This window comes from Mytilus californianus, unplaced genomic scaffold, assembly GCF_021869535.1.
Source record: "Mytilus californianus isolate M0D057914Y unplaced genomic scaffold, xbMytCali1.0.p SCAF_11, whole genome shotgun sequence".
Taxonomy (NCBI): Eukaryota; Metazoa; Mollusca; class Bivalvia; order Mytilida; family Mytilidae; genus Mytilus; species Mytilus californianus.
In genome coordinates this window covers 40,034,031-40,061,760 of record NW_026262593.1, presented here as the reverse complement: position 1 = coordinate 40,061,760, position 27,730 = coordinate 40,034,031, and the positions used below count along the sequence as shown (strand labels likewise).

Below are 27,730 nucleotides of genomic sequence, written 5' to 3'. Positions count from 1 at the left end.
TATTTTATTTTAGAATGAAGGAAGAGAAGAAAAGAAAACAGTATCATTTTGGCTTGACCCTAAAGGTCAAAGGAAACACTATCATGATGAATCAGATCTTACTGTTCAAGGTTTAATTAATTTGGTTTATTCATAAGCTTCATTATTTATTTACATATGACTATAAAAATTCTCTTTTCTCATTGACTAAAAACGAAGAGAATCTTCTTTGATAAGACGGTATATTACCTAAAACACGAGAGGTTAATATAAGATTTGGAACAGCTAATGTGTACCTATAAATATTTATGCCCCTGCTACCCTTGTCCGTCCGTACGTCCCAAAGTTGGTTTCCGTTCTCTAACTTAAGTTTGCCTCAACCAAATGTTATGAAACTGATACACAATGCTAATTACCACAAAAACACAGATTAAGTTTGAATTTTGGTGTCGTCACTTTAACCGTTCTAGAGTTATGCCCCTTTACAAATGGAAAAATTGCTGAATTTTTCATTTCTGTTCTCTAACTTAAGTTAGCCTCAACCAAATGTTATGAAACTTATACACAACGCTTATTACTACAAAATACAGATCAAGTTTGATTTTTTCCCCTAATAATGCCAATAACGTAAGCTTATTACGTCATGCAAATTCTCATTTTTCTTCTTCTTTTTTATGTTATTTTATTTTATATAAATCTTACTGAATATTTCAAGTTATAAAAGCTTAGCAACTGCTAAAGCAGATCATGTATTTAGTATAAAAGGAGCTGTTAAATATCTTGAGCAAATACTAGAAATTAGAGATGGATAAAAAAGTAATACAGTTAACTCTCGTTGTCTCGAACTTGGTTGACTCGAATTTTCAGATGAGTCGAAGTTTTCTCGTGGTCCCGAACTTTGTTCCATATAAATATATGTATTTCGACTCCTGATGAGTCGAAATTGGATGAGTCGAAATTTCGGTTGAGTCGAACTAAATTTACGGTCCCAAGGTTAACAAAAGCATTCAAAATTCATTATTTATCTCGAACTAATACACATATGTCAAAACATGACCTCTGGGATTTAAATGGATTGAAGAGTTAATCTGACAATACACGTGTTATTAAATTTCCGGTTACTGACCAAGGTATTGATTTATGACATTCTATTTCCACTAGTGTTTACCTAAGATTATCTTTTATCACCATGATAAATAATTAGTGTTAAAGTTTATGAAATTTTTTTTTAAATGTTTACAAAAAAATTAATTAGATTAATCGTGATTTACTCTGATGAGCTTGGATGTGTATAAAGTGGGGATTAAGACTTCTGTTGGTGATCACATAAAAACTACTCAATCGGCGTCTTTTATCTTTTTGTATTTTTTCTTTAAAAGAAAGATTGAGATAACAGAAAATAAAAATAAATCTAAATTTCTAAAATCTCTTGTATCCCAGAATAAACAATTTTGTCAAATTTAAATGACTTAAATAACGCTAAGATCGATTGGAAATTACTCTCTCGGATAAAAGCCACAGGAAAAAATTGTAACTGTTCAAAGAAATAATTAAATAAGTGAAAACAATGTTATAATAATGAAAGACCATAACATACAAATCCATCGATATGAGACCAGAATATCGATCCCCTTCTCATATTAATCCGGATTTATTTTAGCTTTACCAAGGTAAGCAAGAGTTGTGTCCCTTGGTCTGTCAAACTTCCGGTTTTCGTTTGAGTCGAACTACGGGTATCTCGAAATATTTCTCTGGTCCGGCTGACTTCGAGATAACGAGAGTCGACTGTATAATAAAACATATGTTGACTTTTGATATCAGTTGATACTATATAAATAACACATAGCTGAGAGGTTGATAGAGCAGATTGTTACCCTGAGAAAACATTATCAACTGAGGCGAAGCCAAGGTTGACAATGTCTTTTTGAGGGATAACAATCTGCTCTATCACCCTCTCAGATATGTGTTATTTAATTTATTATACTGAATGTTCTGTTATTACTGTCTATTAAATTTTAAATTCCAAGTAATAAACTATGACGTCTTGTGCATAACAATCATCCGTATCTATTAAAGAGCAAACTTGAGCAAGCGTCTCCGTGAAGGGTAATAGAGTATTTGCCATGGGATAGAGTAAATTGTCTCCCTCGTATTAACCAATTAAAATCTGGCATTTTGACATGAAGTATAATAACATGATTTATCAACCTCATGAAAAGACAATAATAGTATAATGTACATGTGTTATTGTTGGTATACTTTGTTAAAGTTTCTGTAGTGGTATTTTACATCTAATATATCGACATAGATTTGAGTTCTACTGGGTATCATACAAATCTGTACTCCATGGACCCAAGGTGACTTTTAATTATGATATCTATTTCTTTAACAAATAACATTCAGTATAAATTTATTATCTCACCTCAATTTAAACAATAAAATGATGCATTGGCATATCTCATTTTTTCATGGGTTTATTTATCAAAGTTACACTCTTGTTATTTAATTTGAATAGTAATATTAAGCTTGCCAAAGGTTCTTGATTATTTTATTGGTATTAAATACAGTAAAACCTGTATTAACCGGCCGGCTATGGGACTTTGAAAAAGGGCCATTTTGGACAGTGGGTAGGTTTATTCAGGTTTTCGTTTTGACAGGAAGTTATTGACTTGTGACGTCAGATCTTTTGCATGTAAAAGTTCTGACTTATTGTAAATTGTACACTTTTAAATACAAATACTGTAATATAAATATATTTTTTAATGTCAGAATTTGTGTTAAAATATTGTGGCATGGACATTAAAAGTCAGTTCCCTGCCTTTTCACCATTAAACTTTACACAGTCGTTGGGTTGAGTCTTCGTATTCATTGGCTTTAGAAATTTCAGAAATTGGTTGTTCCACTGAAATTAAAATAAAAAAAATTTTAACTACTTTTTACATATCCTTATAAATAAGATGTGGTTTGAGTGCCAAAGAGACAACTCTCCATCCAAGTCAAATGTCAAATTGACCTTGGTATCACCAGTCTCCAACTTGTCAGTTTTAGTTTCACTTTGAGTTCATTGTTTTAATTTACATCAGAATCCTAGCGTTGTTTGAATTGTTCAATGAGAGTTTCGTTTTACTTCCATCGTTCATTTCCTACGTTGATAAAGCCAATTAAAAAGCAATAATTTTATCAAACAAACTTTCATCATGATCGAAACATTGTCGTTCAAGGTACGATACCCATAAACTCAAAAATGGAATGTTGTCATCTTGGTCTTCTTCATTATCAGGGTCATTGGTTTCGGGGTTCACAACAGGGAACCCAGCATTTCGAAAAACACAATGTAAATTTCTTACTCTGCAATTTGAAAAATTTATCAAAGTAACAACAAAGTTTTATCTGAGATATGTTCGGCGTTTGTTTTAATTAAAACTGAATAGTGTTTCAATGATAAAGCTCCCTACTGTAAGTTCACGGTTTAACACCTTGCTAATTGATTATCCTAAAAAAAGATCCTGTATGAACAATTATGTTTTGATTGCATATCGATCACTGTTATGATGTTAAATTATTAAAAACAAACCGGTTTTGACATGTAATAGTTAATGTAATTAAGAATATTAGGACTGCATAATTAGACTGGAATTCGAAATACACAGGGTCCGGTTTACAGGGGGTATTTTTACAATGACTTTGAAGGGAAAAAATTGGACTTCAATCTTCAGCTGGAATTGACAGGTTATTCAGGGTCCGGTTTACCCAGGTTTGACTGTAACTCAATAATATCAAGTGAAATACAATTTTCACTAGTTATGAAACCCATAAATTTTGATTTGAACTTAACATTTTAGTCTTTATGAAAAAAAATAATTTCATCTAATAGTCAGTGAAATTATGCCTTTATAAATTAAACTTTAAATAGATGTACTTTCGATAAACATTTTGTATAATACAATGTATATGATAGTTATTGTTTTTTTTTGCAGTATCACACCCTTTCCACCATCTTGATACACAGGTTACAACAGTAGACCTTACCTTGCCAGAAGAAGCTATCCCAGGCACAGGACAGTGTAAAGTGTCAGCCATAGGTTTGTTTTTTTTGTTCATAATAAGGAAAAGTCAATCTCATAATGTTGTTTTCAATATTAAATGCTATCAAAATTAAAATGTTAGTTTTTATTTTTTTCAAAACCTATTCTGTCACAATGTTTCATTAATAAAAACATCACAACAATTTTCTGAATTTACAGTTGTTGTTTCCCTGTCACATACTATCATATTCACAAACATTTTAAAAATTTTCTTGGTTATTTCACTGATTTTGCAGGTAACATTATGGATGCCGCCGTACAGACTGTATTAGGAGGTGTAGGGACACTGCTGGACAATATACCCCATGGATGTGGAGAACAGACCATGATCCTGATGGCACCTCTAGTCTATGCTATGAGATATCTTCATGGTACCACTGGATTGACACCACAAGCTGAGAACAGAGGCAAATTCTTCATGAAAGTAGGTAAGATTTTCACTTTCATTTTTGTTTCACCTTTATATGTTTTTTAACATTTATTATACAGTACATGACCATAAGTATTTGTTTTCAACAAATTTGCTATATATTTTGTATAATTAATTAAATAAAAAAAAGTAGATATCATTTACAATTGCAATTTTTCAAACAAGGTGTTGTGAAAGATGTAGACCTGTTTTAAGTGAATGATTTTGTCTTGAGTTTGCATTTTTAACTGGATTTTCGAAGGAAAATCAGATATTGATTTTGGGATGTAGGGCAGGTGGCTGCCAAACAGTGTTCATTAACATGCAAACACTTTGACGAAATTTTTTCAAATTTAGATATGTTGTTTTCTGTGACTAAATGAAGGTCAAGTTCCATTTTCACGATTTTAGCTGTTCTCGTTGTTGAGTTGTAGACCTTTCAGTAGCCAAAAATGATACTTATTATATTCTCCTGATGTAAACAGACATTATTATCGTTTACAATTTAATTTAGTAAAAATATATATCAAATTTCTAGATAAAAAAATCATGTGTTTACATCATCAGAAAATAAAGCAATATAAACAAAATTGAGCTGTGTCTACCCAACCCAAATGTCGTTTTAAATGAAATATTTTGAAAAGTCGCAAGTGAGGAATAATTTTTTCCATGTGCTGAAAGACCAAATCTTTAAGGGATTCAACTTCTTGAACAAATCTGTTGAAAGGGTTTTAGCTTTTCCTATTAGTTTATCAGAATGAAAAAGAAATTTGAAGGTATATTGAGTTTACCAAAACATATTTATTTCATAATAATCACAGCTAATTTTATAGTTCAAAATTTTGGTCAATTTTGACCATAGTTCATAGCTGCAGCTACTTCTTTTGCATTTGAATACTTTTGCAAATTTTTGTTGTTACAGTATACATGCAAAAGAGCTGTAGTTTGAATTGAAAGCTAAATAGATTTTTTTTGTAGAAAATGTAAAAACAAAGTAAATATTCAGATAATGATAGAATAACAGTATATTGGACTTTTTTTTAAATACAGGGTACCAGAGAGAGTTGGCTTTCAGGAAACAAGATGGTTCTTTTTCTGTTTGGCAACACAGACCTTCAAGTACATGGTAAGAACATTTTAAATTACCTGTTTGATTCTTAGACCCCGTTCACACTTGGACATTTAGATCGATTTAAACTAGATTAGTTCACTTAAGTTCGATTTAAGCTGAATGTGAATGCATTGAATCGATCTTTAATCGGTCTAAACTAAAACACCAAATGAGGAAGCTTAGTTTGAATCGATCTAAAGTGAACCAATTGAACGTTAAATGTGAATGCAGAGATCGATCTTAACTAGTACGATTGAATTGAAAATAATGTGTGCGCATGAATGGCGGCAAAATTACAGGTGCAATTTATTACAAAATAAATGACCAACATGAAAGGGCTGAAAATTATCGAAAACTATACCAACAGTGGCAACAACATTAGAACTTGTAATTCAAGTGAAACAATGAATTCATCCATTTTTTGCCTCGCCTTGACGGAGTCAAAAAGCAGGACATAGATAGGTATGCTGTGTCGTCGGCAGTGTCAACAATGTATTAGTTTGTGTCTAGTTTATAGTGAACCACTAGTGGTAGGTCAATGATGTTTGGTATGCAGTTGTATTAGCATTGGCACATCTCATTTCCATGGAGATTATTTGGCCCCACCACTCATCATTGGCTTTGAAACTTTTACATAGTTTACAAGTTAATGTTTGTGTTTAGGTTAGTCAATGGTATTTGGTATGCAGTTGTATTAGCATTGGCACATCTCTTTACCATGGAGATTGTTTAGCCATGTGCCTTCAGTCATGGTTCATTAACTTTGAATATTTGCATAACTTACATGTTAAAGTATTGCTATTTTAATTTCAACATTTGCATTATCAAAATTACAAAAAGGCAAGACATATCTCTGTGTTAACAGTTTATTTTGTAGAAGCATGTGTATCAACACATTAATTTGATTAGATATTTCTATTTATACACAGTGTTTACAATTTCATGGGTAACTAGGTCATATTGATTGCATTTTTATTCGACTGCAAAAATTTTTTGCAGTCGTATATTGGTATGACGTTGGCGTCGTCGTAGTCATCGTCGTTTGAAGACACATTGGTTTTTGCACAATAACTTTTGTTTAAGTGAATGGATCTCTATGAAATTTTACCATAAGGTTCAATACCACAAAAGGAAGGTTGGGATTGATTTTGGGGGTTATGGTACCAACAGTTATTGAATTAGGGGCCAAAAATAAGTATTTTTGTAACTTCCAGACAATAACTTGTGTTTAAGTGTATGGATCTCTGTGAAATTATACCACAAGTTTCCATACCACAAAGGGATGGTTAGGATTGGCTTTGGGGGTTATGGCTCAAACCGTTTAGGAATTAGGGGCAAAAAAGGGGGAAAAACAAGGGTGTCCTGGTTAATGGACAATTTAAAAGCAGTGTAAGGGAGGTAATCTAAAAACAAAATTGTACAATGTGTACAATGTTGGATTACCTCCCTTGTGATCATGACCATATCTTGAGGGAAAGATTTTTTTTTTTGAAAAAGGGGGGGGGGGGGGGGGGGGGGCAATTTTTTCTCATTTCAGATTTCAGAAATTAAACAAAATTTCTTCACATATTTTTTTTTTTGCAAAAAAAAGGTGGGGGGGTCAATACGAACAACAGCATAGTGTTTTGCACAAAAGCAAAAAAAGATGGGTTAATTTTTATTTATTTTTTGGGTGGAGGGGGAGGGGGGGTCAATTCGCACAGGCACAGTGTATTGCACAAAAGCAAAAAATTGAATATAAATTCAAATCATATAACCAATTCTAAGTTCTTTGACTCCAGTTATTCTGTGTCTTAAACCTATTATGTGTAAAATATTTAATTACAATCCAAATTCAGACCTGTATCAAGCGCGAATATTGTGTCCATTTTTGCCCCAACTGTTCAGGGTTTGACCTCCGCGGTCGTATCCAGCTGTGCCCAGCGAAGCAATTTATTAATTGTGGTGTGAATGCAGTGGATCAGATTAGAATGATAGAGATCGTTAGGATTAAAGATAGTGTAAATGCTAACTGGTTTTTTTAATTAGATTGATAAAAAATGCTAGTGTGAACGGTGTCATAGATGATCTAACATTTGTGAGAATTAGTTGCCAGTATATAGGAAAACACATTAATTTTGTTCATCATAATTTTCCAACTGTCAATGGAAAAAAACCTTTTTATGTAATCAGGTAATTGTGTCGCCATATTTTGTCCAGCTGTAGCTAGCAAAACATAGGATCACTTCTGACCTGTTGCGTTGTCATCATTGGTGTTGTTGTCCAAATCATACATTATCAGTTCTCCTTAAAAAATGGTAGGACAAACTTCATCCAAACTTGCAAAGGAAATTGTTCATATACTTATATTATTTTTTATCTACATTATTTTAGGGCTTTCCAATACCAAAATATAGACTTAGCAAATTCTATTTTTATCAGTTGTTAATCTTCAACTTCTTGAAAAGCAACTCAACAGAATATATCCAAACTTTCACATATTCTTCTACAGGTTGCAATTCTGTAAATAAAGACAATGCAATTTCCCATAGGAACTCCCTTTGCGGCTGAAACTGTGACACTTTTACTATGAAGTTTCGTGAAAAAAAATATCCCAGAACGGAAAGTTTATATGAACCACTATTTTATTCAAAGGTCAAAATATAGGGCTGTGCGGCATATTTTCAACATTTATATGCCCTGAACTTCTAAGAGTTAAAACTTGTACTAAAGTTCTATACTACCCTTACCTCCATATTTGGACCTCCTAAGAATTAAAATTTAGGCACTACCATGTTTTTCTATACTGGTTACATTCCCAAGTGATGTCTCTATGAGATGAAACACAGAGATCATAAATGGGAACCAGTACGTTAACAAATTAACATATCTATGAATATTATATATCTCCCCAAAAGAGGCGTGGTTTGAGAAACAGCTGTATTTACAAAGTGCAACCTACAGGGCATGCAATTGAAAACCTGATTATTCAATAAGAGTTATTTTTTGGGTTTCCCATGGGAAAACATGTACATATCTGCTTATATATAAATTCAGATGACAACAATCATTACATATGGTATTATTTTGCAGGTTAACAGCTTTTGTATTGAAAGTGTTTTGTCAAGCTAAAACCTACATTGATATAGACCAGAATATTATCTGTACAGGGATGCAATGGCTCTTTACAAAACAAAACGCAAATGGATCATTTACTGAATCATCTCCAGTTTATCACAAAGAAATAATGGTAAGTTGTTTCTGTTTGGAATAAGATATGAATAATTTCTGTATTTCCTTTATTAAAAGAAGGGCTGTGGTGGCCAAGTGGTTTAAGTTGTTCATCTACTGTATCACTGGCCTGTCAACACTGAGGTATTGAGTTCGAAAACACATGTGGCAGTTTTGTTTGACTCCAATTTTAATTGACTATGGTTGTCAGTTTTCCTGTTATCACCTGACACTCTGGCTTCCTCCACCAATAAAAACTGATCGCCATGATTTAGCCAATAGGGCTGAAAATGATGTTAAATACCAACAATCAATCTTTATTAAAAGAGTTTTGAAGAAAACTTGTAAATATTTTTGATATCTGGAAATTTGTTATTCATACTTAGTCAGACAGTAGTTTTATTGTTGAGCCTGCGACTTTTGTTGCAGAAAGCTCGACTTAGGGATAGTGATCTGGTGGCAGCAGTGGCGGCGGCTGAAGCGGCGTTTACTAACTACTTAAAAGCTTAATATTCCAGAAGGTAGAAGAACTGGATGCTTAATACTTTGTATATAGATGCCTTATGTTATGAAGTTTCTGTCTGTCATATGTCCTTTGCCCTTGACCTCATTTTCATGGTTCAGTGACTACTTGAAAAAAAAGTTTATTAGTTTTTTTATAATGTTAATTTCTCTCTTATTTTGAGTAATTGGATAACTATATTTGGTATGTGCATACCTTGCACAGTCCTCATGCCTGTCCGACAGTTTTCACTTGGCCTCGACCTCATTTCATGGATCAGTGAACAAGGTTACGTTTTCGTGGTCAAGTTTATATCTCAGATACTATAAGCAATAGGTCTACTATATTTGGTGTATAGAATGATTGTCCAGCTGGCAGGTGTCATTTCTCCTTGACTTCTTTTTCATGGTTCAGTGGTTAAAGTTAAGTTTTTGTGATTTGGTCTATTTTTCTAATACTGTATGCAATTGGTCAGCTATATTTGGTGTATGGAAATATTTTATGATGTACATGTCAGTCTGGCAGGTTTTATTTGACCGTGACTTCATTTTAACAGTTCATTGCTCAATGTTAAGTTTTTGTGGTTTGTTCTGTTTTTCTTAAACTATAAGCAATAGGTCAACTATGTTTGGTGTATGGAATGATTGTAATGTTTATATGTCTGTCTGGCAGGTATCATCTGACCTTGACCTCATTTTCATGGTTCATTGTTCAATGATAAGTTTTCGTGATTAAGTTTGTTTCTTAGATACTATATTTAATACATCAACTATATTTGATCCGTGGAATAATTGTAATTTGTACATGTCTGTCTGGCAGTGTTCATCCGACCTTGACCTCATATTCATGGTTCATTGGTCAAAATTTTTATGGTTTGGTCTGTTTCTTGTATACTATAAGCAATACGTCAACTATATTCAATGTATGGAATGATTGTAAGGTGTACATGTATTTCTGGCTTGGTTTTTCTGACCTTGACCTAATTTTCTAGGATCATGATAAGTTAATGTGATACTTGTACTAAAACTTTATATTTAGGGCTATCAACATGAAATCAATGGTAGTAAAGCAGGCGAGTCATTTCAGCGTGTGCACTCTTGTTTGTTAAGAAAAAATTTCTTTTTAAAGTATTTTGATTAACCTAGTGGACATCAAAGATGTCAATCAAGAATATTAGATTCATCAAAGTTTAACATAATACAAAGGTTTGTTCAAAAATTGGTAACAGTTGGCATTTGACCTTTTATCAATCTTTTCAGGGTGGTATAAATGGAGAGACATCCCTAACAGCTTTTGTATTGATATCTCTGTTGGAATGTGATTGTAGATTACAGGTGAGTCAAAGGAATGTGATTTTAGATTACAGGTGTGCTCCAAACTTGAAGTGATCCGCAGATGGTATGATGAAAATAAACCTTGCTTCAAACTAAAAAAGTCTGAACTTTCAACTGTCCTTAACCAACAATTGTCTGTAAAATGTGCTAGGGAAGGAGGTAGGAAAAAGAACATTTTTTGGCCTAAGATAACTGAAGGTTGGTTGCTGAAACTGTTCTTTCTTTAAGGTGGTACCAAACACTTTGAATAAAATTGATTTGGCTCGTTTAATTTTCATAAAATTTTGAAAAAATATTTACTTTGACCCTTTGACAAAAATATAAAAATTTCAAAAAACCTTGAACCACACACTTTATTAGAAAAATTTCATTGGATATATAGCAGTTTGACAAACACTAATTTTGATCATTTAGAAGCTTAATACTTCCTTCACATTAGAATGTGATTAAAACGTTCAGCTGATTTTTACAGAGTTATCTCCCTGTAGTGTTATGTACTACCTAACTGTTCTGACTGAGATATATGTCAACCATTCAACACAACAAAAACTAAAGGACATTGAGAGGTCATCATACAGTCTTCAAAATAGATTTGTGTATATATAAACTCAATGTTCAAAATCTAAAAAAAGTTGTAAGTGAAATAAACAGAGAGTAATATCCAAGATCAGCCATCAGCTCAAAATTGTCTAAATCACAAAAAAATACAAATGTTTAAATATGACACATAACAGAGAAAATTTGCAGAACTTCTGCTACTATTCCCCCCCCCCCCCCCCCCCCCCCCATCTGATTAGAAGCAGTGGTTGTTGGTTGAAACTGTTAAATGATTTAGCTTTTGTTAAATATATTTCCTGTTTTTTTTTTCAGATTTTTTCACTTATTTATGTTCTGGTTTTTTGTTACAGGGAACGAGTGATAACATCAGAAGAGCTGTAGATTTTCTAGAAAACCAGTTTTTAAGTACCCACCATCCATATTCTCTGTCAATAGCAGCATATGCTTTAGCTTTAGCCAATAGTAATAGGAAGTTCAGGGTTAATACAAAACTAAAACGATATTCAAAGTTTGTTAATTTCCCTGGAGAGAGAAGAAAAGGTATACACTTAAATGATATGATCTTAATAACAGTGTACTTAAGAGAACTTTAGGTGCCGAAACAATACAAGATGTAAAATTTGTTTTTGCTCTTTTGATCAGCATTGCAAGAAGTCTACTATTGAAGAATTTTACAATTAGTATTGTGGCACTTATACAATTATGTTTCTTTAGAACTACTGATGCCTGTAAACAAGAGTCTATTTGTAAAAATGAATCTCTGATAGATGGTTTAAAACTTTATAAGTACTGTGAATTCCTTACTATTTGTGGGATAGCAATTTTCGTAAATTTCATGGGATTAGGTAAACCAAGTTTCTGATTAAAATTATACTTAAAAATATTTATTCTTCGCTTTAAAATATTTTTTTTTAGGTTACAGATATTGGCCAATAGAATTTTATGATTATCGTAATCAGACAGATATTCCTTATTGGTACAGAAAGAACCCCTCAGCAGTATCCATAGAAACAACAGCATATGCTCTGCTCACTCAGCTAGAACTAGATAAGATTATATACAGCCATAACATTGTTGAATGGTTGGTTGAACAACAGCAAGCTTCTGGAGCTTTTGTATCAACACAGGTTTGTTAAAAATGGTGCCATTTTAGATTTAAGCTTCAATTATGGACAGAAAACTCATGATAATTATTCAACTAGAGATTATCTTCTTTTCCTTTGAAATCTTTTACTATATTTTTATCAAACTATTTTTAGATATAGTGAAATTTAGAGCTTGCCATGCTGTTTGAGGAATTGTCTGTATTTAAGGGCTCTATGGTGATCTGTGTTAATAAACATGTGTTGGATTGCTGTCTTATTGACATTTACCTTTAATCTGAGTCCTTGTGGTTGGATGGAAATGTCACAAATGATCTGAAGTTGGGACCTGCCTGGTAATACCATTAGGTCCGCACATTTTACCAGAGTTATAAAGATAATTTTAATTCATTAGAGCATTTAAATGCATTTAATAAAAAAAAAAGAAATTTGATGTAGGAAAAAAGGAGTATCTGATAAGGACACATTTTTCCCCCGCCGTAGGCGACCAGGGCTTTAAGTGTTACCCATTATTGTCCATCTTTCCATGTTTTCGTCCTTCTGTCCGTCCCATTTTCGTTTGTTTGAAGCTTGAGTGGAGCATTTGTGTCCTCAGACACATTCTTCTTGGTATTTTGTCCTTTAATCATATATAATTCTTTATCCCCTTCTCATAATTACAAAACAACTAAATGAATTGTTCTGAAATTTTCAGAGCTTTTTCATAATATAATGTCATGTCATATTTACAGGATACCATAGTAGGACTACAGGCCCTGTCCATGTATAATGTTAGAACATATGCAGAAGATGTGAACATGAGGTGTACTATAACTTCAGGACACAATAGCACATTTAGAGAACACCTCAATTTGCAGGAACGTGAATCTATGGTTGAGAAATCTGTTCATGATGTAAGTATAAAGTTACCACAAGAAGCCCACAATTTAAGAAACAAATGCATTTACATGAACTTAAATCTATGGTTGGGATATCTGTTCATGATGTAAGTATAAAGTTACCACAAGGAGCACACAATTAAGGAAACACCTGCATTTACATGAACTTAAATCTATGGTTGGGAAATCTGTTCATGATGTAAGTATAAAGTTACTACAAGGAGCCTTTAATTTAGGAAACACCTGCATTTACATGAACTTAATCTATGGTTGGGAAATCTGTGCATGATGTAAGTATAAAGTTACCACAAGGAGCACACAATTTTGGGAACACCTCCATTAAAAGGAACATAAATAGATTCTTAGGAAATTTGTACATGATGTTAGCATACCATTACCACAAAGAACACACAATTAAGGGAACACCTCCATTTAATGGAACGTAAATATATGTTGAGAAAATCTGTGCATGATGTAAGTTCTTAGTTGTGGCATTTTTAATTCATGTCATTGCTTCCTTCATAAAGGGTTTCAAAGTATGGTTTTACAGTCTATTACCAAATTCTAATATTTAAGATGAGCAATGAAAATTCACAGCTGCAATAAGTACTAGGGATTCATTTATTTTTTCGTGGATATTAATTTTCTTTGATTGTGAAAAAATTAAAATTTCCTGGATATTTGATTTTGTGGTTATACCAAAATCTCCATACAGACCTACAGAATATCTGTACTTCGTTGGACTTTTAAATTCGTTGTTTACCTATAACCATAAAATCCACAAAAATTGGTTTTCCATGTCATGAATAATAATGAATACTGTAAATTCAGAAATTATTGCAAGGTTTTTATTTATGCGAATAATGCGACTGGATGAGTATCGCAATAATAAGAACTCACATTCTGATATCTGATACATAAATCTGTATGCAAATTTTTCCTAAAATCTCAATTATTTATCTTGCATTATAGTCAATTCTTCAGAAATCGCAATAATAAATGCACGCAGTAATTTCAAAGTTTACAGTACATAGTATTGATATTCAATAGTTTTGATACTCATACCATTCTTTTTTGTCACAATACAGATCCCTGCCACTGGAAAATTACATGTGACAACACATGGAAGAGGTGTGGCTCGTATGGAGGTAGAATTCCGTTATAATGTCAATGACACAGAGAGAACTGGATGTAAATTCGACATCAATATAGAAATTGATGATATTGATGTAGACATACTACAGGAAAAACAGTCACAGAGGTGGGTGTAAATTTGCTCTCAGCATATCAAGGGGAGAGGAGGGGGACATCATGAAAGAAAAAACATACTTGCATGAAAGTTTCCATGAATCATATAAAGTGTGATAATGGATCTTTAACCTTTTTAGCACAGCGTTTTGATAGAACATGTTTCTCAAAAGTGCCATTTGTTTTGAATTCAGCTGGCCCAGGAACACAGTTATTTCTTAGTGCAATTCTTTTAAACAATAAATTCAAATTCAAAAAATAGCATCTGCTCTATCTCAAAAAGATTTTTACAGTGTAGTGTCATACTTTTGGGACAATTAAATTATATCAAAATTCTACCAGTGCATCATTAGAGAATATAGAAATTCTGTACATTATATTTAAGGAATAACAGTACTGTAGTTGAAGAGTTGCCACTGTCAATTGTTGATATGACGGTCGCAAATGCAGTTTTACTGGCGACGCGTTGTGGATACAGTAAAACGGAAATTTGCGACTGTCAAATCAAAATTGACGGTGGCAACTCTTCAACTACAGTACTGTTATTCCAATTCTAATGCATTACAAAAAGAAATAATACATTAGAGCTTTAAAAAATGTATAAACTTGACACAAAAAATTTCGCGAAACTTCATGAATAATTTTGGTGCAAAGACGTCATGGCTAAACGTGACGTCATACAAATGAAAACTTACAAACTGGAGGTTATTACGTTACTTCTACGATTCAAATTCGGTTAAAAATCACATTTAAACGGCAAATTCGAGGTAGGTGTTGTTTTATTTTCGATAATATTGTAGTAATCAAACATTTGTTAATCCAATCAATTCAAAATAGAGGGTCCCTCCTTAGTTACGCCTGGTCAACTGTGGATTTGACTGTAACTTTTAGCCAATGAAAAAAATTGTTACATAAAAAATGCATTAGAATATTATTTTACAGAGACCAACACTGCGATGTTTGTGGTAAATGTGAGGACATTGATTATGATGTGGTACTAGACAGATACAATGTCCCAGATCCTGACCCAAGAATCGGTTTCTCTAACCAGAATGTGAATCCACCTCCAGATCGTGTTCAAGGACCACGGCCACCCTTAGGTCCTAGTGGGCCTGACCTATTAAATGTTGATTTGTCTGGTGAAGTGGATATTGAAACATCAAGAGGGCGAAGTGGTAGAGGGCAGAGTGGCAGAGGGCGGAGTGGTAGAAGGAGAAGTAGTGGTAGAGGGAGAATCAGTGGTAGAAGGAACAACAGGAGAAGAACAGGCAGGTCTGCCCGTCGCCGTGGTGCCAGTAGGCAACAGAAGTGTATGGAAATTTGTGTTTCGTAAGTATCATTTTTCTGTACAATTATAAAAAAACATTGAAAATATTTTAGGTTTATCACGGTTACTAGATAGGTAAAAAAGACTCATAGATATTCTGAATATGAATCGAAGGAATTGTGAGGTGTACATCAATAAGTAAGAAATAAAACATTGACATACAGTTTCCATTAATTAATGTGTATTGATACCATATGTCAAGGTCTATCAAAATTGTCCTGTTATGAATAAATTTATTGGACTAAAAATCTGAAATTTTACAATTGTCTTGTAATGCAGAATAGCACTAAAATGAAATAAAGACAACCATCTCAGGTTCCCGTTTAGGAATTATTATATTTCTTTTTCAGATGTATTCAAAACAAGTCAAATTTGATAATTATAATCAGTATTGTTAGAACTGGAAAAGATTTCAATTATTTTGATATCAGTTTTGTAAATACACACAGTGCAATTTGCATAGCAATACATATATGTGCACATCAAGAGAAAGGATATAGGATGAATGTACATGAGACAACAGCCAATTAACTATTGAATATTATCCTCTTTGAGTTTTGGTTACCCTATGTACCTTCAAACATGGCTGCCACAATTACTCAAACAGAAAATTGGACGATTTTCTTTTTTTTTTTAAAACCTTGTGAAAGACCAATTGCTTAAATATACTTTTGTAAAATGAAACATTTGTTATTCTCCATCTGAAATAATTTTAATTTTGGTTGATGTCCCTATCAACCTTAAAACAATATTGCCATAACAAAATTATATCCGTACTCCATGTATACCTTACAACAAAATTATTTTTATTTACCTGTGTACGTTATTTTATTTGGCGGCATTTTGTCCAAATTTATGGTTGTCTTTCTTATATTGTTTTATATCTAACCCCCTTGTTTTATTAATTTTGTATTTACATTGTGTCATAGATCAAATTTATTCGTTCAGTGTATGATCACATGTTTTTGTTAATATGTCTTTTGATTGAGCTAAGCCATTTCAATTGATATTTTATAGTGTGTCTTTCTATGTTGTGATGTTACACTATTGTTTCAGGTAGGGTGAAGGTTGGCGCCTATTTAAACATTTAAACCCGCTGCATTTTTAACACCTGTCCTAAGTCAGGAACCTGATGTTCAGTGGTTGTCGTTTGTTAATGTGGTTCATAAGTGTTTCTCGTTTCTCGTTTTTTATATAGATTAGACATTTGGTTTTCCTGTTTGTATGGTTTTACACTAGTCATTTTTGGTGCCCTTTATAGCTTGCTGTTCGGTGTGAGCCAGGGCTCCATGTTGAAGGCCGTACTTTAATCTATAATGGTTTACTTTTACAAAATTGTGACTTGGATGGAGAGTTGTCTCATTGGCACTCATACCACATCTTCCTATATCTATTGTTGAGTTTTGATTTATTTTGATATTTTGAAAAAAATAATGGAAAGAAGCAATTACTAACTTTGATTAAATGATATAGTTATGATCCTCTCTCAGATTTATGATAAATCGCATGGTGTCCGATGGATTCTTTTTTTTGTTTAATTGGTATCATTTAGAATGTATAATCTATTTTAGGTACATAGGAAATGAAATTTTAGACATGCCAGTGATAGATGTTGGACTACCTACAGGATATGTTGTTGAAGAAGAGGACTTGAAAAAGGTATGGCTTCTTATTTATATATATCGGAATCTGAGGTATAAGGTATCCCTCTTATATGAGACTTTGTGATGACACCAGTTCATATCGTGTACAACGTTATTTTTAGTCCCCTACTGACGAAGTCGAAGGGGACTATAGGTTTGCACTCCGTCCGTCTATCCATCTGTCCGTCTGTCCGTCTGTCCATCCGTCAGTCCGGCAAATCAGCTTTCCACACTTTTTTTCTTCGTTCTTTAAGATATTGATTTGATATTTGGTATATAGTTTTATCATGACAAGTTATAGATCAAGTTCGAATTTTGTTCCGGTCTGATGATTTAGTCTAGTGTTATGGACCATAACTCTGGACCATATCTAATGTTAGAGTACTATGTTAAACCATATTTCTGTACAAAAGGAGATAACTCACTTTTTAAAAGACATTCTTTGTTAAAATATTTGAAGAATTTTTTGGCAGGTTTGTTTGTTATTTAATATAAACTTATTTTCTGAATGCTATATATATAAAAAAAATTATGAAGAGAAATCCTTTAATTAGATAATAATCTATTTTTATTAATGTATATATTTCAATACATTACATTGTGTAGATAAAAGTTGTTGACATTTTATAGATAAGTTACAAAATTAATCTATATTAGTTTGTGACAAATGAAAGAAAAAATATTTGGAACTATTAATTATATTTGATTATAATTTGAAAATAGATATACACTGTATTACATCATCTCTAATTTTAGAGAACTATTAATCATATCTAATGTTTTTTTCATCATGCTTATAAGATATTGATTGATAATTGGTATATAGTTTTATCATGACAAGTTATAGATCAAGTTCAAATTTTTGTTTCGGTCTAATAATTTTGTGCAGAGTTATGGTCCTTGGACTTGAAAAAATTCACTCATATAATCAGTTTTCCACACTGTTTTTAGTCATGCTTGAAGATATTGACATGATATTTACTTTTTGTTTACACCATGACAAGTTATAGCTCAAGTTAGCATTTTTTTCAAGTATAAAAAAATTTTACCTGGTAGGGGACTATGTATTGCCATGCAATACTCTCAGAATGCTTGTTTTTGGATCACTTGGTTGTAGAGGAGTGTGAAATTTACTGTTGTGTTCAATGAAAAGTTTAAATAATATTTCACCTCTGAAATTGACAGAAAATACGGGATAAATTTTAGATAGGAAGCTATCAATCATCATACAGCATCTTAAACAGTCATTTTTGACAGTTTAAAAAGAAGCAATAATTTGGATTCATTAATTTTTGTGGACGTTTGCGCTCTGTTTCCTAGGCTTTAATGTGGTTGAAATCGGGTTAATTTTGTAAAATTTCGCAAAAAACCTCGATTTTTGACCTATTTGGAGTGTAAAAATCAACACTTTAAAATAAAAATTTGATAAAGATAGTTGTATTTAACTTTCTCACATGTTTTTTTGTCAAGTCAATTCATTTATTATCTTGAAACATAGAAATTAATAATCGGGGCCAAATATAAAACTTACCAAACTTACTCCAGACCTTTAAATGGTTTTTCATTCATTCATTTCTGCCTGAATGAGGCTGAAATATTTGCACATGGATGTTAAGCAAGAAACAATCATTTTAACAACCTAAAATTGTGGTTTAAGACCCAAAAAATCCCATATCATTGAATGTTTTGAATATTTTTTTAGATAAGTTATTTCGATGTCTCATCATCAAAACAGAAATATTGGTGTATATATAAAAAGAAGATGTGGTATGATTGCCAATGAGACAACTCTCCACAAGAGACCAAATGACACAGAAGTTAACATGTCTTTTTGATGATATTATCAGCACGTTTTCTTTTCTTTTAACAGGTGACAGAAGAAGATTTCATCGACAGTTATGATGTGTCTAAGAGAGCTATAACATTTTACTTACAAAAGGTTGGAAATATGAATTATTTTATGACTAAACTATTGTTCTCTGATTTGGAGAAAGTACCCTTTTGGGCTGTCATCTGGAAACAATGACCTTTAATAATATGACCCCTGCTACAAAATTAAGGGGTACCTAGTTTGACCATCTACATGGTAATATGATTAAATACTAAAGTTTTAACCTGTCAATTTGAATAAAAAGAGATCCGCATGGGGACATCAATGAGACAAACCAAATGACATTGAAAAAAAGAAAGTTTAGATGGTCAAAATATTGTCTTCAACAAATAAAAATTGTTCATGCAACTGAATGTAATGCCAAGCTCTAAGTGACCCTGAGTCTAAGGAGTTGTGAATAAATTTTATAGAGACAGTTTGAAATCTGCAATTTTATACCTGTTTGTGAATATATATATAGATTTTACCACTGCATCAAATGTGATATTAGATTTTTCACTTGAGACAGTTAAATTTTAAAATTAACTCGCAAGGCTCACCGAGCGTTTTTAAATATTCAAAATTTAACTGTTGAGACAATAGAAATATCGTATTGCAAGAGAATTGGCAGTAAAATCTGTTTTTCTAATGATTTTTAGACAATATGCAGACAAACCTTATCCTTCTTTTCCAATGATTAGCAAAAAGATGTGTTATTTTTATGTAAAGTCATCAGACATGGTCGCCTTTTTTCATGACATCACAATTGGAAATTCAAAGGAAAGCAAGAAAATATGATGTCATAACTGAATTTTGACCAATGAAGAACTGAGATCAAATTAACCACACGTTGATTAAATAAAAATAATCAACAGGTCAGGACTAGGATAAATCGGCCAAGAATTAGAGAAATTAATTGCTCTTTTTTTTTTTTTGCAATAGATACCACAGGATGAAATATGTTTCAAGTTACGAATGATAATGGACTTTGAGGTAGAAAATCTTCAGTCAGCAAAAGTAGAAGTTTATGATTATTCAAAGAAAGGTAAATCATTTGTAAAGAATGTCGGTATTATTTTGTCTACTTTTTACTGTAAAAACAGAAATTTCAGTTGGGGTTTTCAACTGCGTTTACTATGTAGAATTTTGTTTTCCACAAATTAAATCCTAAATGAAACAATACTACTTTCTCAGACTGGAAACCATGGTTAGAAAATTGGTGCACAGTAGTACAAAGATAAGAAGATGTGGTATGATACTATAGGTCACCCAGTGTTTTCACTAGAAGTTTTAGGCATGGGGTGCCCCTGTGCATTAATTTTGGCCCCTATCCTTTGAAAGTTGAAATTCCCTATTACTCTATATAAGCCCCCATCTGTCAAAATTCATAACCTCTGTCATGATTATCCTTTCAGTCAATCCCCATCCTTCAAAAAAATTTCTTTCAACATAAGCAAAACCCATACCTCATAGCAAACTGCAAAAGGATTAGAAATGACAAATGTAAAATCAATACAAACGAGAAAACTAAATAAATTTTATATCCCACTAATTGATATTTAATAAAAATTACAAAACAAAGCAATAAAAACTACTTAAAAGGATAATTGGAAAACAGACCATACCAACCACAAACAACAACTAACAAACCAGCTCCTCTTAAAAATTGAAGTACAAACATAGGAAAACAAAAAAAACAAAAAACAATTGGACCAGATAGTCAGTTTGTTATTAAAAAAAAGTAATTTGATACTTGGCACTAAAATAAAAAGATTATTGTAATTAGCATAACATACGGTGGTACAAAACACTACAGGGAGATAACTCTGTAAAAATCAGCTGAACATTTTAATCACGTTCTATTGTTAAGGAAATATTAAGCTTCTCAATGATCAAAATTAGTGTTGTCAAACTGCTATATATCCAATGAAATTTTTCTGATAAAGTGTGTGGATCAAGTTTTTTGAAATTTTTATATTTTTGTCAAAGGGTCAAAGTAAATATTTTGTCAGAATTTTATAAAAAAATAAAAGTGAGGCCAAATTAATTTTAGTCAAAGTTTTGGTACCACCTTAACAAAGTAGTATGCAATTTTGTGGTTTTCATATTTCATTCAACATGTTAATCAGAACAAAATGGTAAAACTTATTATTATTATTTAAAAAAATGTTGCATACAGTTTATATTTCATTTTCTGTCCATATAAAAGTTAAAATAGGACATACACTTAATTATGGTACCTAACATTTTGATGAGAAAATTTGTTTTCAGATGAGAGATGTGTGAAGTTTTATAGTCTACAGTACGAAGTTGCAGAATTGGATGTTTTCTGTAGTAAAGAGAATTGTCATTGTGTTGAAGGTAATTTAATTGTAGAATTGTACGTCTGTATTGTAAAAAAAAGATGCAAAAGATACGAACATTCAAAACTCATAAGTCAAAGAGAAACTGACAAAATCATGGCAAAAAAGAAAGATGAAGAAAAAGAAACAGCACTCCACAAAACAATACATATAAAACTAAAGACTTAGCAACATGAACACCACCAGTGATATCAGGTGCACAGGAAGGGTAAGCAGATACTGCTCCACTAGTGTAAGTTGGAGGTAGCATACCTAATATATACTGGGAAATTTTTTTTTTATTTTCAGAATAAATATTAGAAAATAAATAAAAGAAACCCAGAATAATGGTATAGTGACTACATGTACATATGTTAACCATGTTCAGTATCTTCTTTCAAACAAATAAAAATTGACAAAATTCATATCATGTCTTCTGAGAAAAACAGAGGGCCATTGATGCTTACAATATTGTGACCAAATTTATTCAGTTTGTTTCAGTGTGTTAAATATTATAGAAACACCATTAAAGAGAAGACCTCTAATGATAATCCTTCAGCTCTTTTCAAACAAAACTGTTATGAGTAAAGTCTAATTTTGATTATACTGAGATATATATATCAGACTCAAATATGATTTTAATCATAAGATTATTAAGATTATATAACATTGGCAACTGATTTCTATACCTTCTCTTTTTTTTAAAACTATGAGTATTATGAGGTACTTTCGTTATGAAAAATATTTGAAAATGATCTCTCTACATTTAGTTTTGAAAATCATTGATAAAAGTTTTATTATGAAAAAAGATGAATTATGCATGTGATATGAAAATATTGTCTTATAGGTGAATGTGCAGAAATTTGGGACAACAAACTGAAAGGTTCATTGATAGATGCTGCAGCAGTGTATGAAATGACTTGTCATGGATATGATTATGGTAAGTTAGAGGTTAAAGGCCAATGCTTCAGCAGTGTATAACATGACTTGTCAGGGATATGATTATGCAAAGTTAAAGGTAACAAAAAGGTCAATGTCTCAGTGGTGTATGACATGACATATGTCATGAATATGCATGGCTGATTCCAGGTGTTTTCAAATGGGTCCCTTGACTATCAAATTTGGGAATTTTTATCCCAATTGGGAATTTTTTTATGCATAAAATCTTAGACGAAATAACATTATTTCCTATAAAAACGGAAAATGTATTAAGTTTTACCTGTACACTGTTGTACGAAGTTGTAACATTTGGATAATCCTGGACGGGCTATTGATTTTGATATACATTTGATTACCAGATCACTTGACATTTAGTGGATTGAGACCAGGGAAGTTGTTACATGAAAATCATTGCACATGATGCACTATCTTTTGAAGGCATGCATCTTAGTTAGGTGTTACCTTTTACATATAAAGCAGCTAAGATATACCACTGAAAAAAATCACCCATTGGGTATTTTTTTTCAAGAACAGGTCATCTTTATAAATTTACCTTGATGTAAATGGATTTCAAATTGAAATGGATAACTGTTGAATTCAGCGGAAAAGTAATTACAAAAGTTTTAGTACTTAATTGATAAGATATTTTTTGGTGATGTTTGCTTGCTTTTAATATGTAGGAGGTTGCCATAGTTTTACTCTGGGACTATTATACTAATGTCCCAGTTTTACCTTAGGTGTAACCAAGGATTTGTTACTATACAAATCATTGGTGTAACTCTAAGACACATTTAAGCATTGAACCATTGTATTATAATATTATTTGGATCATCTTCACAACTTTTAAACAGTTCCATAATGTGTCGACATCCTATTTCATGAATAATCTATCAACATGTAATTTCAAAAAAAGTTCAGACAGTCAGACTTTTGTCTTGAGGAAATAGAGCCAGACAAAATATCAAATATAAAACGTTTCCATCATATTTATTATATAACTGGCTCTGCTGGGAGATCTGCTTTTACGAGATTGGCGCCCATTAAATTCATCAATGTGATATCAAAATTTAAATTTTGCTCTTTGCCAAGGTCTGCTTTTATGAGACCCATTTTGACCAAAAATCATCTTTTTTATTGACCTGCTTGGCGATCTGCTTTTACGATAGTCCAAATAATTATGACGTCTTGATAGGCTTTTTAATTGTTTTTGCTGTCGTAGTAAGGCATCACAGCAGAAAAATAAAATTGATCTTTCAAGACGTCATAATTATTTAGATTACTTTTACGAGATCAAATACTCCCATATCGTATTTTCGTCAATTGAAAATGAGGGGTCTTATTCCACTGCATGTTTACAACATGTTGAAATAATTGAGTCGTTGTTAATAAAATGCGATCGGTGACAGCATTCTTATACTGATTTTAAAACGCTTTGAAGACAAAATTAGAAAATTATAGTTGCCTAAAACAGCGACGAAAACATTTCAGGAAATATCGAATTTTATTTCTTTTCCTGAATTGGGAATTTATGTTTGCATAAATTTTTTTGGGGCCGCCAGCCAACTTTAGGGCCGCTTAGCGGCCCTAAACTATATAGTAGAATCATCCCTGATATGATTATGGTAAGATAAAGGAAAGTTCAGTGCTTTAGCAGAGTATGACATGAGTTGTCAGGGATATGATTATAGTAGGTTAAAGGTCAATCTTCAGCAGAGTATGGCATGACTTGTCAGGGATATAAGATTATGGTTAGTTAAAGGATAGCGTTCAATACTTTAGAATTGTATGACATGACTTGTGGGGATATGATTATGTGGTGTTAATGTGATTATATAATTTAGAAATTGTGCGAAAAATGGCCTGTATCACTATCACAATTTTCTGATTGATTGTGATAAAATAAATATGCATGGTTTATGTAAACAATACTGTAAATTCAGAAATTATTGCGTGCATTTATTATTGCAATCTTTCAAGAATGGACAAAAATGCGAGTTTTATTATTGCGATTTCGAAAAAAAATGCATACTGGTCTATATTTCAGTTATCAGAATGTGAGTTCTTATTATTGTGATACTCACCAAGTCACATTATTCGCATTAATAAAAACCTCACAATAATTTCTGAATTTACAGTATCACATTGAGTTCAAAAAGAATCTGCTGATTGAAAAATGGTATTATGGTAATTCTTCTTTGAAATAGAGAGCATGTGAAAAATTGCCTTAAAGTGTTCTTTTGATTTCAATATGTAGATGATCATAATTAATAAACCTTTTTTGGTCAGGTTGCATGGAGTCGTATCAAACTTATAATATGGTAAATGTCCAGTAAGAAGTGGGCAGGCAGACAGGATAAAAAAGCTTTTTAAAGGATATCTGTTTTTTGTAATCAACTCGTCCTGTACATATAATTATCTAAAACCTTCAAACTTTCTACATATGTTGAAGATGTGCATCTCATTTTGTTTACACATTTTTAGAATTTTTGCACACTTTTAAGATGGTGAACATTTTCAACTAGCTTTCAGACCTGCAAATATAGAGCACATGGAAGTATCAACTTAATAGTTTACCTATGAATCACCTTTCCATCCAATATATTTTCCTTAGGGCATATTGAATATTACAAGATAGTGTTATTACCTTTTACTTGGCCTTTCAAATTAAAAGCCATAATTATTGCAATCTAGTTATTTGTATCTTTTACCCATTTAACACATATTGAATTTCTAATTACAGTGTTAAGGATAAAAGTGAATGGAGCCAGGATTGCTGGGAATCACATTGTCATTTCTACTGTTATTCAATCAGTCATAAATACAGGTAAGGATCAAAATGAGTAGAGCCAGGATTGCTGGGAATCACATTGTCATTTCTACTGTTATTCAATCAGTCATAAATACAGGTAAGGATAAAAGTGAGTGGTGCCAGGATTGCTGGGAATCACATTGTCATTTCTACTGTTATTGAATCAGTCATAGATACAGGTAAGATGTAGTACTTATTACAATCTATATCTCTTTTTAATTGATCCTCCTTGATGGTCATTTTAGTAGCTTGCCTGTCTTGATTGGAGGAGGTCATGGACTGGAAATCTTATCAGGTCAAACTAAAGTATTTAGGGTATGTTCATACAATGTTTTTAACATGTTATTGTCCAGAATTAGCATGTAACAGTTGCCTCTAAAAAATTATGCATACATCCATCTGTATGCTCTATGTTAAGAATCACCCTATCAATCAATCATTTTCTCTATTCATTAAAAAGATGTTTTTTTTAAAGAAAATATGGTTGAAAAATGTTTTGAGAAAAATTATGAATCAAATTAAAAACCAATGGCTCAGAGAACAATTGAAGGTCTTTCCATAACAAATTCAGACTTGTTGATCATTTAAGTCCAGATGAACTTGAATACAGTTGAATAAAAAAAAAGATTTAAAAAAAAAAATTGCTGGTCAAATATCAAGGATTACAAATAAAAAGACCCAAGTCCTCTGATTATATCTTTAGGAAGTTGTCCTACTAAACAGATTCTTTTGAATATTGAAGTGGAGAAACATCCTGTAAAAGTCACCACATCACTTTGTCCTTAATGATCTGTGTTGTGTCAACTTATAATTTGACAAAAAAACTATGTCTATAACTTTTACTGTTACACAGGAGTTAATTTAGACATTTGACCTTGACCTCAATTTTCTGCCTATGAACCATGGACCTTAAAATCAAAAGACTATAAGTTTCTATGACTTACAGCTTATGGTTTACACCATAATATCATTTACGTCAAACACAAAAATGGAAATAGCTCTGATTACATGTAACTGGAGCACTTTGGTCCAAATTGAACAGATCATCCTCAGGAAGTAATTAAAATGTTGGACCCATATTCTTGTTCATTGTGAATAGAACCATTTCTATGCTGATTAGACATTTTAATGACTTAACCATTTGCACTGTTCCTGCAATTTACATAATCCAGCAGTTATTGACTCAATAAACAACTTCAAATAAGTTGAGAACTTACATCTTTAACAATGAATTTAAAATATGAGTTTAAATGTCTTTTTCATCTGCTTCTTATGATATCTTTATCAGTTTATTTGAAGCATCACTGCAGTATGGAAACTTGCTAGTTTCAAAGGAAACTATGACAAAGTTTACTTCTTGCCAATACAGAAGAAGGTTCCACACAGTATCATATAACATTTCTGTTAAAGTTTACAACTCTTTACCTTAGGACATTTTGAAATTCTAGCATCTCAGAAATATGATGGATGACTTGAACAAATGGAAGTGTTCATTTTGAAATAAATTATTTTACGTATAAGAGCAGATGCGGATCTAGGATTTGATGTTAGGGGTGTGTGCTCCTGAAAATTAGGAATTAGATGACTAAATTGGCTATATTTTTACCTTTATTACATTTTCTTTTTTTTTTAGGAAGGGGGATCTGCACCTGAATAGTTATATAGTATATTTGAACTATATGCAATGTTATTCAACAATCCCCACTGACATTACAGTTGGTATTTAAGTTGCAGTTAATTTCCTATGGTTTCAAAAAGAAAAAAAGGAAATTTTCTTTGATAAAACATGATTCAACATTGATATTCTTGTGTTATTACATGATGTGATCATTCCAAATTTAGTAAAAGCTGTTTAGACACAGTAGACTATATAAAATGAAAACCTGTCCAAATTGTATTCATGAATCATATTATTTAGTCCAATAATCTGTAAACTGCACACTTGTTGAATTGAACTATATATTTTGTTTAGAAATCATTGTAAAGCCAAAAACAAACCTCAGGTAACAGTTAATTATTGTGGTTAGAATTGCAAAATGTAAAAAGACCCTCATATATCTTAATAAACCCTTGCAATGTATAGCTCCAGACAGAACAGATTCAGGTTAAGGGTTAACAATTATAGTGGTTAGAATTGTAAAATACAAAAAGAACCTCACACATCTTAATAAATGAACATCATGCATCTTAATAAATCCTTGTAATATATAGTTCCAGACAGATCAGATTTAACAGTAGATAGTGAGGTAGATTTTTGGATGAACCTAAGATGTACTATAGAGCTATTAGAAAATGGGCATTACTACATCATATATGGTAATGGTGGCTACCAGTATATTGAAGAATCAGGAACAGAAAGGTAATAAAGGAGGGTCTGGATTGG

General features: G+C 31.9%; 1 protein-coding gene across 1 annotated transcript in view; it reads left to right on the top strand.

Moving 5' to 3' along the window:
- LOC127720067 (complement C3-like) overlaps positions 1 to 27,730 on the top strand; it is a 76,785-nt gene that overhangs the window by 47,558 nt on the left and 1,497 nt on the right. The window contains exons 21-38 of the mRNA XM_052226463.1: positions 14 to 110; positions 3,957 to 4,061; positions 4,301 to 4,492; positions 5,524 to 5,599; positions 8,657 to 8,813; positions 10,556 to 10,630; positions 11,539 to 11,728; positions 12,104 to 12,315; positions 13,023 to 13,184; positions 14,258 to 14,430; positions 15,360 to 15,746; positions 17,316 to 17,403; positions 19,258 to 19,326; positions 20,200 to 20,302; positions 21,529 to 21,618; positions 22,447 to 22,539; positions 25,279 to 25,362; positions 27,559 to 27,706. Coding sequence (XP_052082423.1) covers positions 14 to 110; positions 3,957 to 4,061; positions 4,301 to 4,492; positions 5,524 to 5,599; positions 8,657 to 8,813; positions 10,556 to 10,630; positions 11,539 to 11,728; positions 12,104 to 12,315; positions 13,023 to 13,184; positions 14,258 to 14,430; positions 15,360 to 15,746; positions 17,316 to 17,403; positions 19,258 to 19,326; positions 20,200 to 20,302; positions 21,529 to 21,618; positions 22,447 to 22,539; positions 25,279 to 25,362; positions 27,559 to 27,706 — 2,501 coding nt within the window. The remainder of the gene's footprint in view (positions 1 to 13; positions 111 to 3,956; positions 4,062 to 4,300; positions 4,493 to 5,523; positions 5,600 to 8,656; positions 8,814 to 10,555; positions 10,631 to 11,538; positions 11,729 to 12,103; positions 12,316 to 13,022; positions 13,185 to 14,257; positions 14,431 to 15,359; positions 15,747 to 17,315; positions 17,404 to 19,257; positions 19,327 to 20,199; positions 20,303 to 21,528; positions 21,619 to 22,446; positions 22,540 to 25,278; positions 25,363 to 27,558; positions 27,707 to 27,730) is intronic.